At 50.9% G+C, this 14673-nt stretch overlaps 1 protein-coding gene across 1 annotated transcript; it reads right to left on the bottom strand.

The window, feature by feature from the left end:
- Positions 1 to 1988: 1988 nt before the first annotated feature.
- On the bottom strand, positions 1989 to 2738 carry LOC137839362 (uncharacterized). Its single transcript, XM_068648481.1, has one exon. It carries the CDS (start codon positions 2736 to 2738, stop codon positions 1989 to 1991), a length of 750 nt encoding a protein of 249 aa, XP_068504582.1.
- Between the last annotated feature and the right edge of the window lie 11935 nt (positions 2739 to 14673).

The following is a 14673-nucleotide window of genomic DNA, read 5'->3' as shown; positions in this document are numbered from 1 at the left end:
CACACCCGGATAGAGAACGATAAAGACGGAAGTTTCTAGGGCAGTGACTCATACCTATATACTTCTCGAGAGTTCCAGCGTTGAACTCCAAACTGATCAAGGTGGCGGAGTCAAAACCTCCCGCCTCAGCGAGAATCCGGCAAACCACCTGGTCATTTGGGGCGAGCTTCTTGAAGGGTTTGGATTTGAGGGCCCTCGTCTCCCTCACCCAGTACAGTGGAAAACCATCCAGGGCGGAGGGAACGAGATCAGAGCAGCAGACCTTGAAGAACCGGCCTTTCCACCCAGTAAATGAGTTTTGGAAGGGGGTCAGGAGAACTCTGCCAGGAACATTACTGAGAGTTACCCAGAGGTTGTTCCTTTGCCTCTTCACCTCAAAGAAGTGAAGAAAGATGTCAACCGAGGGTGCACAACCCAGAAACCCGAAAAGGATGTCAAAGGCCTTGACAAAAGCCCAGCTGTTGGGATATAACTGGGCTGGAGCGGCATTGATCTCCGTCAGCAGTTCCTTCTCAAACTTGGAGAAGGGTAGGCGCACGCCGATGGTTTTGAAAACCACCTGATAGAAGTAAAAGAAGGGGACCCCGTCGTTGGCTCGTTCGTCTCCACATACCGGCTCCCCTAGAGTGCAAGGGAGCACAACAATGTCGTCGTCGTGCCTCCTCGCGAAGGCACGGTGATTATAGGAGCATGAATCCCCTTTGTGTTCCCTTATGGCCCTGGTGGAGAGTAAGCATGAGCATTCGTCAAGAAGCTCGCTCGAAGCCCAAGTATACGGGTCCTTGGGGTTGACCCTGGGGGGAGTAGCACGAGAAGACATTCTTGAACATAATCAGGGAGGTTTGAAGGCATGTGGCCCACTGGTAACGCAAGGGTAAAACGCTGGGGGGAACGAACACTGGAAGAACTCTTCGCGAGAACAGAAAGGGTGCAAGTAGAAAGGGTGCAAGTAGGTTACGAAAAGCGCAGGAATGATGAGAACAGTTTTAAAGTTTTGAAGTATTAAATATTGCGGTTAGAGCGCCAAACGACGCACATGGAAGTATTGCAGTTATAGCGCTAAACGACGCGAATGGATGCACCGCACGATCGAGCCACGTGGCGGAGGATGGAAGGATGGCCCTGGCACCACTGGTTACACTCAGAAAACGTCGTATCAACAGAATGCCCAAGGGTACGATGCGCCGTCGAGAGTGGGTCAGGGGCACAGTAGGAGTCAGGACCAAGTCGAGTGACTGAACGTCCCATCACCCATGCAAGAAGCGCCACGTGGATGGCACAGGCGAAACCTTGAGCTCTTCGCTATCCTCAGGCGTCGACCAGGGCCAAGGTCAAAGTCAATGCCAAGGTAAAAATAACGCCCAAGGCGACGCCAGCATGAGACGTTGCCGACGTGGCCAACCCAAGTATCAGCAGTGCCGCCTCCCCGATACCCACAGGTAGGAAAGACTGTGGAGGGAGACGAAATCGAAGAGGTCAAAGCTAGTTTAATGGCATCGCCTCCCCGATACCCACAGGTAGGAAAGACTGTGGAGGGAGACGAGATCCCCAAACGCCAGCGAATCACTGGCAGGGTTGTTCCCCGATACCCACAGGTAGGAAAGACTGTGAAGGGAGACGAGATCGCCAAACGCCAGCGAATTACTGGCAGGGTTGTTCCCCGATACCTATGGGAAGGAAAGACCATGGAGGGAACAACCCCCCCCCCCAAAGCACTCGGCGTTTTTAGACACACGGGGAGGATACGGCGCTGCTGTAGCAACGCAGTGAAAGAAACGAGTATAGTACAGGCAAAACAACCAAAGCACGTGAAGGCAAAGAACGAAAGTACAATCACACAGGCGGAATTCCATATCGCAATGGCACGAAAGTAATCATGCAGAAACCCAAGGTTGTAACGAAAGTGCAGACAATTCAAAGAATTACAAGTTTATCAAAGAAGGTTAAAACAAGTGTAAAGGAATAAGGTGATGGTCGAGGGTGGCGGTTCAATCGTCCAGTTCCAAGGGCACGACCTTTCCATCAACAATGTGGTGAGTGGAGTCGCAGTAGGAAATGTCGATCCCCGGATTCGTGTAGACAGCTTGGGCCAGAGCCTCCTGGAATCCCTCCTCGAAAGTGCCCGCCATGTCCTGGATGAGGGTCTTTTTGTCCTTCTCTAGCTCCTCAATGGTGGCATCCCCAGAAGCTACCTGCTTCTCCAAAGCCTCCTTCTCCACACGGAGTCGGCTGACCTCGACTTGCAGTTTGTCGTAGTCAACCTGGAGAAGGCCCATAGCTTTGGCCTGGGTAGCCATTTCCCCTTCCATCCGCTCCCTTTCGTCAGCTTGCTCACAGCAGCGGGCCTTCAAGTCCTTTTGAACTTCTTCGTAAGCTTCGACTATATCTTGAAGGCTCGTTACCTGAACTTTGAGGGTGACTTCCCGAGAGTAGAGGTCGGCCTGGAGCTCCACCGCCTCTGCCAGTTGTTCTTCAGCCTCTGCTTTGGACTCTTGCACCTGCTTCAGGGTGGTTTGATAAGCTTCATTTTGGCGTCCCAGAATATTCTTTTCCTCCTTCAGGGCAGCTACCCTTGTTTCCAAGGTCTGGAGGGTTTGAGTTTGCAGAACAGCGTTTCTGGCCTGGGCGCGCCATTCAAGGGCCACCGCCAAGAAGGCCCCCAAGTAGAAAGGCATGCCGTCCTTCCTGTCGGAGCCCTCTGGCATTGTTCCACCACTGAAGCCCCTCATCAGATGCATGATTGGAGGAGGGATGGCGATAAAATCGGGGGCGGCAGCGACGGGGGCAGGCGAAGCAGAGACCTCTGCCGGTGTCGGAGGTGGAGCAGGCTCAGCGCCTTCACCTATATCCTCTTGGACGGTTGTGGGGGGAAGGGAAGTAGCGCTGGGAGGGTTGTCCCTGAAAGAATCCTCTCCCTGGGGCAACGCCGCCGGTAGGAGGAGAACCCTTGCAGATTTCCTCCTCTTGAAGGGCACCACGCCATCCGAGTCCTCATCGTCAGATATGATCTCCAAGACCCGTTTCCCTTTGTCGAGGGGGGTTGGTGCCGGCGATGAGGCCACGGCTAGAGGAACGGCGACAATTGGCAGAGGAGAGCCGGGAGTCTAAAGCGCCTCAGGGCTATGTGGGGACGGTGAAGATGAGCCTAGTGGAGCTTCAGTAGGGGTCGGTGGTGGCAGAGGCAGGGTTGATGGGGGGTTCGGGTTAGCAGTAGGGGCGGAAGAGGCGCCCGCTTTGGCAGCACGAGCGTCCTTTATCGCCTTCGCCAGCATCATCCTTTTGGAGGCGCCCATCACCAATCCTACATTCAGATGAACCCAGCAGCAGAAGTCAAAGCCAAAACAATTATGCAAAATCACAAAATGCGTAGAAATGTGAGACGCGAATCACATGGTACAATGGAAAACAGGTGGAAGAGGCCAGAGGAACAAACATCTGGTAGCAAGGTACAGATAACAAACGATGGAAAGGGGAGGGTCTCCCTACGAAAATATGTGGTCAGGGAGTGAGCGTTGTATTCGCTCGCGATAAGCTTCAATGTCTCGAAGACGATCCCCAAGCCAACCAAGGCCTTGCATACCTCCTTGTCAGCAGGGGATAGCTCATCCAAGGCTTTGGCCCTGAGCAGCTTAGGGTGCTCCGTCCAGTACAGGGGAAAGCCGTCTAAGGCTGTGGGGTCGTGCTTGGCGCTGCACACCCTGAAGAACTTTCCTTTCCAGTTTTTATAGGAGTTCTGGAAGAGGGAGAGGATGATCCTGGCCACGATCCCGGAGAAGCTTACCCAAAAGCTTTTCCCCTGTTTCTTCACTTCGAAGAAATGCAAGAAAACATCCACGGAAGGAAGGATGCCCAGGTGCCCGCAGAGAATTTGAAAACCCCTTACAAATGCCCAGCTGTTGGGATGGAGCTGGGCGGGGGCTGTGTTAATCTCGGTGAGGAGTTCCCTCTCAAAGGGGGTGAATGGGAGGCGCACCCCGACGCGTTTAAACACCGTCTGGTACATGAAGAAGAAGGGACTACCCTTTCTAGGTCTGTCATCCACACACACAGGTTCCCCCGGTCGGCCGGGACGAACGGAGATGTGCGCGTCATGTGTGCGGCATAAAGCATTAAAGTTATACAAGTGGGGATCCCCACGATGATTCTCCAGGTCCTGAAAGGATGTTAGGCTGGTGCACTCGTTCAAAAGCTCGTCGGGGGCCCATGTATAGAAGGCTTTATAATTGGACTTAGGGGTCTTGGGAGGAGAACCAGACTGGGAGTTTGGGCGCGTCTTGGTGTGAATAAATAGCTGGAGAAAGAAGAAGGAAAAAGGTTTTTAACAAAGTGATGCCAAGACAGAAAAGGGGGTAAAACCCCAGGAAATACCACCCACACGAGAAAACCCAGAGAGAAGGAGAAGGGAACAGAGAAGAAAGGAGAAGCGGAAGAACACAGTAATGCATAAACGTAAACAGTCCCAGGCAGTTCAGTAAACTATGCAATGCGATGAAGGAGAAGAGTCGGGATGTGCAAAAATCATACCTTTGTTGTTGTAGTAAGGGAGGAAGGAGAGCACGAAGGAAAGAGCAGGAGTTGCAGGGAAAGGGTTTGAAGACGATGAACAGTGCGGAGATGCAAAGAGAATGGATGTAACAGTGGTGTGAGCGCGGGGTTTGGGGTAACTTGAACGTTACATTTGCTACCCAAGAGGCGCTAATTAGGAGCCGTGAGATCGTGCTGCGTGTCAAAGGATTAAGCGCCCAAGGGGAGCACAAGAGACCCTAGAGTCTGGCCGTGTGATGAGCCACGTGGCGCACGATTAAGCGTAGCCCCAAAAGGTGTTATTTTCCCCACTTCAGAGGATGTCCAATCAGCCATTAAGAGAACCCCTATGGTTCAGAGAGTGTCACGTCGATAATTCGAGAATTTTTGAGTCAGCAGGGAATGACACGTCATCAGGGTGGCATGTGGGCGACGCCTTAGTCTTTGCGCTAAAGACAAGTCTTCGGCTTAAGACTGGGGGGCTTGTGTACCGTCCCGTATCCGGGTGTTGACAAAGTCAAGGTCGAAGTCAACGCCAGGAGTCAAAGTCAACACAAGGCGTTGCCTAGGTGAAGAGACGTCAAGTACCAGCGTCGCCAAGAGGAAGCGTCGCCAAGGCGAGGCATCGCCTAGGTGGAGGCGTCGCCCAACCAGGGCGTCGCCAAGATCAAATATCATTAAGTCAAGGCAGTCACAGCGCGGTTCCCCGATACCCATGTGTAGGAAAGACCATGGAGGAAGCGACGCCGTGGGAAGGCCTCACGTCCCGATAATCCGGGGTAGTGATAAAGAGAAGGAAAAGGTGGATTCAACGCCATAGTGATAGCACCAGTGTAGGGCAGCCTGACTCGTGAAGTACCCCTACCGCCCCAGAGACGCCTTTGGGACAGATACGACTCAAGGGGAGGGTCACGCCCAGGGTAGCCAGGTGCAGTGTATGAGAGGAAGGCAGATACGCTCTCAAAGTGAGTGACTAGATGATTGGGGGCATGAGTTGTGATGTGATTCCAATAGCCACATAGAGAAAGACACCATGGATCCTTCAAGATAAGACTAGAGAAGAAGGCTCAAAAGCTCTCTAATGCTCACTAAAAAATTGAGTATAGTTTCTTTACTCTCCTTTCAATTCTGAAAAATACAAGGGTTGCACCTTAATTTATAGCCTAAGGTGCTGAAATGTAAGCTACACAAATTCAAAATAACTCCCTCCTAAAAAGCTTCTAGAATTTGCGCCTAAAACAAAGCATGAGGAAGGTGTGATCCCTTCTCTCACTTTGGCACCTCCTTATTTACTCCTACACCTATCTACTAACACACCCCCCCCCCCCCTAAGACTCTTAACTAAAGACTAAAAGATGCTAAAACAAAAGAGGTTTCTAATGTTTCCCTCTAAGCACCTTCAACTAAAGAAATTACAAAAAGAGAAAATAAATGTCCTCTAGCTCCCAAAGCTTTGAACATGCTTCTTGTAATCCTTTGAGGTGGACTTTGACCTCCATGGGCGTCTTCTATTTGTGCCTCCACCTCGTCTTGATCTTGTTGATTAGCCTCCATGTCCTCTTGAGCTTGATCTCCATCATAGGTTCTTGACCTTCTTAGGAATCAACTTGAGTTGGACAATAGTTAGGCACTTTTTCTTAGAATTGGATCATTGTTCTAAGTCAAGAACTCTCCAAAACTAGCACCAATTCCAAACTCATATGGAAGTTCCAATTATAGTCAAATTGAACCGAACAAAATGGAACAAAAGATAAGCAAACTGAATTAGAAGTGCTGGAAATTAAAATGCACCGAACCAAAACAGAAAAGAATAAGAACAGCTGCTAGAAAATGAAAAATAACCAAACCAAAACTCAAGAACACAAGCTAAACATGAACAATTGAAAGAGTAGGAAGAAAGGAGAAGAGAAAAGCTTATGGAGATGGAAGAGAAGGTGAGTGATCACGCCACTAGAAGGATGGTTGCTCCTAGATGAGTGTGCTGCCGCCACTTGAGGACACCATGGATCCTTCAAGATAAGACTAGAGAAGAAGGCTCAAAAGCTCTCTAATGCTCACTAAAAAATTGAGTATAGTTTCTTTACTCTCCTTTCAATTCTGAAAAATACAAGGGCTGCACCTTAATTTATAGCCTAAGGTGCTGAAATGTAAGCTACACAAATTCAAAAAAACTCCCTCCTAAAAAGCTTCTAGAATTTGCGCCTAAAACAAAGCATGAGGAAGGTGTGATCCCTTCTCTCACTTTGGCACCTCCTTATTTACTCCTACACCTATCTACTAACACACCCCCCTTAAGACTCTTAACTAAAGACTAAAAGATGCTAAAACAAAAGAGGTTTCTAATGTTTCCCTCTAAGCACCTTCAACTAAAGAAATTACAAAAAGAGAAAATAAATGTCCTCTAGCTCCCAAAGCTTTGAACATGCTTCTTGTAATCCTTTGAGGTGGACTTTGACCTCCATGGGCGTCTTCTATTTGTGCCTCCACCTCGTCTTGATCTTGTTGATTGGCCTCCATGTCCTCTTGAGCTTGATCTCCATCAAGTTGGCACCCAAAAAGTCACCCCTTGCGCAGTAGCACTCCCAACCAGGAGGATTCACACGTAGAAACGTCCCCAGATGGGGTCATGGCGCTGTGAGGTCCTCCACGTGTACGACAGCTAGGTCAGAATAGAAACACCATTTAGTCAGGTACCAGGTAATTAAAGTCATTTAATACAGTTTCTGTTCCGAGCGTTTAAGGTACTATAAAGGCTCCCAAATGTTTCAACGTCTTAAATGCGCTACGTTTTCTAATTAGACGCGTTAATTGAGTGCGTTACGTTTTATGATTGATGTTCCGTCCGATTGACTGGGACGTCTTCGTGCGCGACCTCAATCGTCAGCTAGGGACTCCTTCCCACTGGTTACCTGTGGATTCCTGCAAAAAAGGACAAAAGGGCGCCCTAGCGGCCGTTTGCACTCCGACGCTCAAGTCAGCCAGCAAGAAACACCAAAACTCTGCTCCTCCGTCTCTAAGCACCGCGTATGGCACTCTGAAGGTCTTCTAAAATGGACTGTGTATTCTGTGTATATTCTCGTTCTAGCAAACAATCTTTCCCTAGTCCCTTGTCCGTCACCTCAGGGCTCGAGCAAGCAACTAGAGTGTCTCTGGAAAATTTGCCAAAAGTTCGAACCCCGTTCCCAACATTCTCAGCGCTATTTAAACTACCCGAGCATTTAAAGCGCCTTAAAGTGCTTTTAATCACAAAATGTAACGCACTCAATCAGCGTGTCTAATTAGAAAACGTAGCGCATTTAAGACGTTGAAACGCTTGGGAGCCTTTATAGTACCTTAAACGCTCGAAACAGAAATTGTACTAAATGACTTTAATTACCTGGTACCTGACTAAAGGGTGTTTCTATTCTGAACCGGCTGTCGTACACGTGGAGGGCCTCACGACGCCGTGACCCCATCTGGGGGCGTTTCTGCCCAGCTGGGGACGTTTCTACGTGTGAGTCCTCCTGCCTGGGAGTGCTACTGCGCAAGGGGTGACTTTTTGGGTGCCAAGTCATGCCCCCAAGCCTCTAGTCACTCACTGTGAGAGCGTATCTACCTTCCTCTCGTGCCCTGTGCCTGGCTGCCCCCGGGCGTGACCCCTCTCCTGGGTCGTATCTATCCCAAGGGCATTTCTGGACGACAGGGGCACTTCACGAGGCAGGTTGCTCTATACTGGCGCTATTTCTATGGCCTTGAAGCCACCTTTGTCTTCTCTTTATTACTGTTCCCTGGTTATCCAGGGTTTGGGGCCTTCTCACGGCGTCGCCCCCTCCATGGTCTTTCCTACCCATGGGTATCGGGGAGCAGCGCTGTGGTCACCTTGCCCTTGTGCCATTCCATCTTGGCGACACCCAGTTGGGCGGCGCCCTATCTCGGCGACGCCCTGCTAGGCGACGCCTTACCTTGGCGACGCTTTCTCTTGGCGAGGCCTGTATTTGGCGCCACCTCCACCTAGGCGACGCCTTACGTTGACTTTGACCTTTACGTTGACTTTGACCTTGACTTTGTCAATGCCCGGGCACGGGACGGTACACAAGACCCCAGTCTGAAGCTGATGACTTGTCTTCAGCGAAAAGACTAAGGCTTCACCCACGCCATCCACGTGGCACCTGGTGACGTGTCATTCTTTATGACGTAGCAACCTTGAAACCATTGACATGACACTCTCCGAACCCTTGGGGTGCTCTTAATGGCTGATTGGACATCCTCTGAAACAGGGAAAGCAACGCTTTTTGGGGCCATGCTTAATCGCGTGCCACGTGGCTCATCACGCGGTCATCCTTAAGAACCTCTTGCGCTCCCCTTGAGCGCCCCATCCTTTGACACGCGGCACCATCGCACGGCCCCCAATTAACGCTCCTTGAGTTGCAAGTGTAACGTTCAAGTTGCCCAAACCCCGCGCTTGGAACCACTGTTACATCCACTTTCTCTGCCTTTCCTCACTGTTCATCTTCTTCGAATCCCTTCTCTCACGACCCCTGCCCTTTCGTGCTTCCGCTCTCCACGCCCTTCAACCCCCAAAGGTACGGTTTTTCCTCTCCTTGATGATTCCCTTTACTGCATGAACTGCCTGGGACTGTCCATGTTACTGCATTTCTTGAAATATCGTTCTTGTGTTTCTTCGTTCCTCTCGTTCCTCTTTTCTCTCGTGTGCGTAGGGTTCTCCTAGGATTCCTCCATTTTTTCCCCCTTTCTTCTCCAAACCCTTTTTCTCTGAACCCTTTCTTTTCTCTTTTGCTCTTCAGCTCTTGCATCAATGGCGAAAACTAAGACCGCCGCGCCTCCCGCGCTCCCTAAGTGTTACTATAAAGGTGAGTATGACTGGGCCCCCGACGATCTCCTCGACGAATGCTCCACCCTAAACTCTGTTGAGGACGTGGAGGCCCACAGGGGGGACCCCACGCTTTACAATTTCAATGCCTTCCATAAAACTCACGACTCCCACGTCCTGGTATGCCGGGTGAGACCTGGGATACCCGTTTGTGTGGACTCAAGGGACACTGGGGGACGCCCCTTTTTCTTCCTTTACCAAATGGTACTAAAAAGAGTGGGCCTGCGTCTACCTCTCACTTCCTTCGAGAGGGAGCTGCTCACAGAGATCAACACCGCCCCAGCCCAGCTCCACCCCAACAGCTGGGCTTTCGTAAGGGGGTTTCAGATTCTCTGCGGATATCTGGGTGTCCCCTCTTCCGTGGACGTTTTTCTTCATTTTTTCGAGGTAAAGAAACAGGGGAAGAGTCTATGGATGAGCTTTTCTGGCGTCGCCGGGCGCATCATCCTCACGCTCTTCCAAAACTCGTTCAAAGGATGGAAAGGGAAGTTCTTCAAAGTACGCGTGACCAAGCGCGATCCTACCGCCCTAGAAGGCTTCCTCCTATACTGGACGGATAAGCCCATAACCATGAAGGCCCTAGCTTTGGATCAGCTCGCCTTCGTTGATCGGGACGTGTGCAAAGCCTTGGCGGGGCTTGGGGTAGTCTTCGATACCGCCAAGCTCATCGCAAATGAATTCAACGCCCATGGGCTCTCTACCTACTTCGGTATCTGTTCTTGAATATTTATACTGCATTAGCTGTTGTGGTTATACGGATTCACTTGCTTGCTTGAACCCTCGGGGTTATCTGCGCGTGTCTGGCTATAAATACTTCCCTTCTGCTCTATCTGAATTGATCTTTCCTCTGTTATTCTCGCTGCTGCAGGTTCAGTGATGACTTCTTCGCGGCGCCTCGCTCTTGCCAAATTTTTGAAGAAGGAAAAATCTGCCAAAGAGGGTGGGGACGCCGTCGCCTCTGACATGCCCACCGTCGCTTCCCTGCCGACTCCTCCACCATCTGCTTCTCCTCCCCCCATTGCCGCGGTTCCATTAGCCATGGCGTCGACCCCTGCCCCAGCACGCCCCAACAAAGGAAAAAGGGTGCTGATAGTAGACTCTGACAGCGAAGACTCGGGCACTGCCCTGGTTTCCCATAAGAGGAGGGCTACGGGCCTTCCTGCCTCATCAGCCGCGTCTCCCGGTGGTCGGAGCTCTCTCAGGGACGATCCTCCAAGTGCCACATCACCTCCACCTCCACCAGCCCACGAGGAACGAGAAGAAAGGATTGACTCGGTTCCCCCGCTCTCGCCGTTGCCGTATCGTGACGCAGCTGAGGCCTCGGGCTCCGCTCCTCCTGCATCAGTCCCTGCCTCGACTTCTCGCAAACCCCGAATTCCTCGCCCCATTCATAGGGAGTTGACGCAGGGTTTCACCAAAGGAATGTCGCCGACTAATCCTCAAAAGGGGGGAGGCATGCCTTATTATATGGGGGCATTCCTGGCGGTGGCACTCAAGTGGCGCACCCAGGCTCAAAATGCTATCAAGGGGAGGGAGGCTCTCCGCAAACTGAGACAAGAGGTGGGGGCGTTGAAGGAGGAGAAACAAAACTGGGGGCTCAAGGAGGAAACTTCGCAATCCTTGCTAAAACTGGCCCACGAGGGTAGGGAGGGGGCTGAGGCGTACACGCGCGATCTCGAACCGGCGCATGCCGATCATCTGGCCCAGCTCACCTCCTACCAAATCCAAAGCATTGGCCTCCAAGAGGCGGCTCTTGCCTCCGAAGTGCAGCGGAGAAAACTTGTGGAACTGGAGGCTGCTTGGAGGCAGAAGCTAGGTGAGAGAGAGGACGCCTTGGCTGCGAAGGTCGAAGCCTTGAGCCTTCTCCATGTTGAGGCTAACAGGCTCCGCGTGGAGAAGGAATTTCTGGAGAAGCAGTTGATATCGAAAGACTCTAGGGTTGCGGAACTAGAGGGGGAGGTCCAAGAATTGACCGGGGAGATGGCAGGCGCGTTTGAAGAGGGCTTCCAAGAGGCTCTGACTCAGGCGTCCTGCGAGAACCCTGGCATCAATATTCCAAACTGCGACCCCACACACCATGTCGTCGACGGGAAGGTCGTGCCCATGGATTTGGATGACTGAACCGCTGTCTCTCACCCGCCGCCTTTACCTTTCAAGCTTTATTCCTTTTACACTTTACCTTTGTTTTTTACTCTTTCTGTTGAACTTGTGATTCTTTGAACTGTCTGCGCACTTGTTACAAATCTGGGTTTTTGTATGATTTATTTCGTGCCTTCGCGATATAGAATTCTTCCTGTGTGATCTTACTCTCATTCTTTGCCTTCGTGTGCTTTGGCTATTTTGCTCGTATTATACCCGTTTAAGGTAACGCGTCGATGCTTATGCCCGTGGAGAGGCTCGCCTATCGAGGCCGTATCGTCCACGGGGTGTCTCCAACACCAAAGCAATCCGCCCCCTGGTCCTTAGTGGCCGGCGTCCACCTAAGGAGAGGCCTGCTACAGCAGCGCCGTATCGTCCCGGGGTCTGAAACGCCGGGCGCTCTGGGGGGATGGGGGTCGTTCCCTCCATGGTCTTTCCTTCCCATAGGTACCGGGGAGCAACCCTGCCAGTGATTCGCTGGCGTTTGGCGATCTCGTCTCCCTCCACAGTCTTTCCTACCTGTGGGTATCGGGGAGGCGACGCCGCTAACTAGCTCTGCTTTCTTCGACGTCGTCTCCCTCCACAGTCCTTCCTGCCTGTGGGTATCGGGGAGGCGACGCTACTGATACTTGGGTTGGCGACGCCCGCAACGTCTCACACTGGCGTCGCCCTTTGCGTCTTTCCTGGCGACGCCTAAGGCGTCGTCTTTACCTTGGCATTGACTTTGACCTTGGCCCTGGTCGACTCCTGAGGACAGCGAAAGCTCGAGGTTTCGCCGGTGCCATCCACGTGGCGCTTCTTGTATGGCTGATGGGACGTTCAGTCATTCGACTGAGTCCTGACTCCTACTGTGCCCCTGACCCACTTTCGACGGTGCATCGTACCATTGGGTATTCTGTCGATACGACGTTTTCTGAGTTTAACCAGCGGTGGCAGGGCCATCCTTTCATCTTCTGCCACGTGGCTCAATCGTGCGGTGCATCCATTCGCGTCGTTTAATGCTCTAACTGCAATACTTCTACTTGCGTCGTTTGGCGCTCTAACCGCTTTATTTAACTCTTCAAACTCTGAAACTGTTCTCATCATTTATGCACTCTTCGTAACCTACTTACACTCTCTCTTCTTGCACCCTTTCTTCTTGCACCCTTTCTCCTCTCGCGAAGGGTTCTCCCAGCGTTCGCTCCCACCATCGCTCGACTCTTGCGTTACTAGCGGGTCATACGCCTTCGACAATCCCTGATCTTGTTAAAGAATGTCCTCTCATGCTACTTCCCCCAGGGTCAATCCTAAGGACCTGTACCCTTGGGCTTCGAGTGAGCTTCTTGACGAATGCTGAAGCTTACTCGCCACCAGGGCCATAAGGGAACACAAAGGAGATTCATGCTCCTATGATCACCGCGCCTTCACGAGGAGGCATGATAACAACATTGTTGTGCTCCCTTGCACTCTAGGGGAGCCAGTATGTGGAGACGAACGGGCCAACGAAGGGGTCCCCTTCTTCTACTTTTACCAGGTGGTTTTCAAGACCATCGGCGTGCGCCTGCCCTTCTCCCGGTTCGAGAAGGAACTGCTGACGGAGATCAATGCCGCTCCGGCCCAGTTATACCCCAACAGCTGGGCCTTTGTCAAAGCCTTTGACATCCTCTTCGGGTTTCTGGGTTGTGCGCCCTCGGTTGACCTCTTTCTTCACTTCTTTGAGGTGAAGAGGCAAAGGCACAACCTCTGAGTAACTCTCAGTAACGTTCCTGGAAGAGTTGATGTGATTCCGCTAGCCACATAGAGAAAGGTTCTTGACCTTCTTAGGAATCACCTTGAGTTGGACATTATAGAGGCACTTTTCTTAGAGTTGGATCATTTGTTCTAAGACAAGAACTCACCAAAAACTAGTACCAAATCCCAAACTCATTTGGATGAACCAATTTTAGTCAAATTGAACCAAAAAAGAAGAGAAACTAAAAGGAACCGAACAGAATTGAAATTAAAAGGCAAGAACAGAACATAGGTGCTGGAAAAACAGAAAAACTGAACCAAAAAAACTCAACAACACAAGACAACATGAACAATTGAAAGAGAAGAAAGGAAGGAGAAGAGAGTGCTCATGAAGATGGAAGGATGTTGGATGATCTCGCCACTAGAAGTGTGGAATGCTCCTAGATAAGAGTGATGCCGCCACTTGAGGACTCCATTGATCCATCAAGATGAGACTAGAGAAGAAGGCTCCAAAAGCTCTCCAAAGTTCACTCAAAATTTGAGTAGAGTTTTCTTAGATTAATTCCAATCTGAAAAATACAAAGAGAGCACCTCTATTTATAGCCTAAGGTGCTGAAATATAAGCTACACAAATTCAAAAAAACTCCCTCCCATAAAGCTTCTAGAATTTGCGCCTAAAACAAAGCATGAGGAAGGTGTGACCTCTTCCTTCACTTTGGCACCTCCTTTTCTACTCCTACACCTATCTACTAACACCCCCCCCCCTAAGACTCCTAACTAAAGACTAAAAGATGCTTTAACAATAGAGGTTTCTAATGTTTCCCTCTAAGCACCTTTCTAAACAATATTTATTTAATACTTGGCCTTGCCCTTCATGGGATGGACTTTGGGCTTTTGTGGGCTTTGGCCTTCTTGGGCTTGGGCTTGGGCTTTATCTTTTGCAAAGATTCACAAGTAAAACTTTAAATATGAAGGCGACTGATCTTGTACTTCATTATAGAAAGCCACCTTTATTTGATTCTCATCATACTCCCTGAGTTGGAGAGAATTCGCCCACGAATTCTGAATCCCTGCATATGTACCGTCCCGTATCCGGGCGTTGACTAAGTCAAAGTCAAAGTCAACGGCTGGAGAGTCAAAGTCAACGCAAGGCGTCGCCTAGGTGGAGAGACGCCAAGTGCCAGCATCGCCAAGAGGAAGCGTCGCCAAGGCAAGGCGTCGCCTAGGTGAAGGCGTCGCCCAACCAGGGCGTCGCCAGATCAAACAGTGCTGAAGCAAGGCAATCACGGTGTGGTTCCCCGATACCCATGGGTAGGAAAAACCATGGAGGGAGCGACGCCGTGGGAAGGCCTCAGGTCCCGATAGCCCGGGGCAGCGATAAAGAGAAGGAAAAGGTGGCTTCAAGGCCATAGTAATAGTACCAGTGTAGG

The sequence above is a fragment of the Phaseolus vulgaris genome, chromosome 3, assembly GCF_000499845.2.
Source record: "Phaseolus vulgaris cultivar G19833 chromosome 3, P. vulgaris v2.0, whole genome shotgun sequence".
Taxonomy (NCBI): Eukaryota; Viridiplantae; Streptophyta; class Magnoliopsida; order Fabales; family Fabaceae; genus Phaseolus; species Phaseolus vulgaris.
This window is presented reverse-complemented; position numbering and strand designations above follow the sequence as displayed.

Coding starts and splice junctions, on each gene's coding strand:
- LOC137839362 (XM_068648481.1), bottom strand. CDS start 2,738: ATGCATCTGATGAGGGGCTTCAGTGGTGGAACAATGCCAGAGGGCTCC.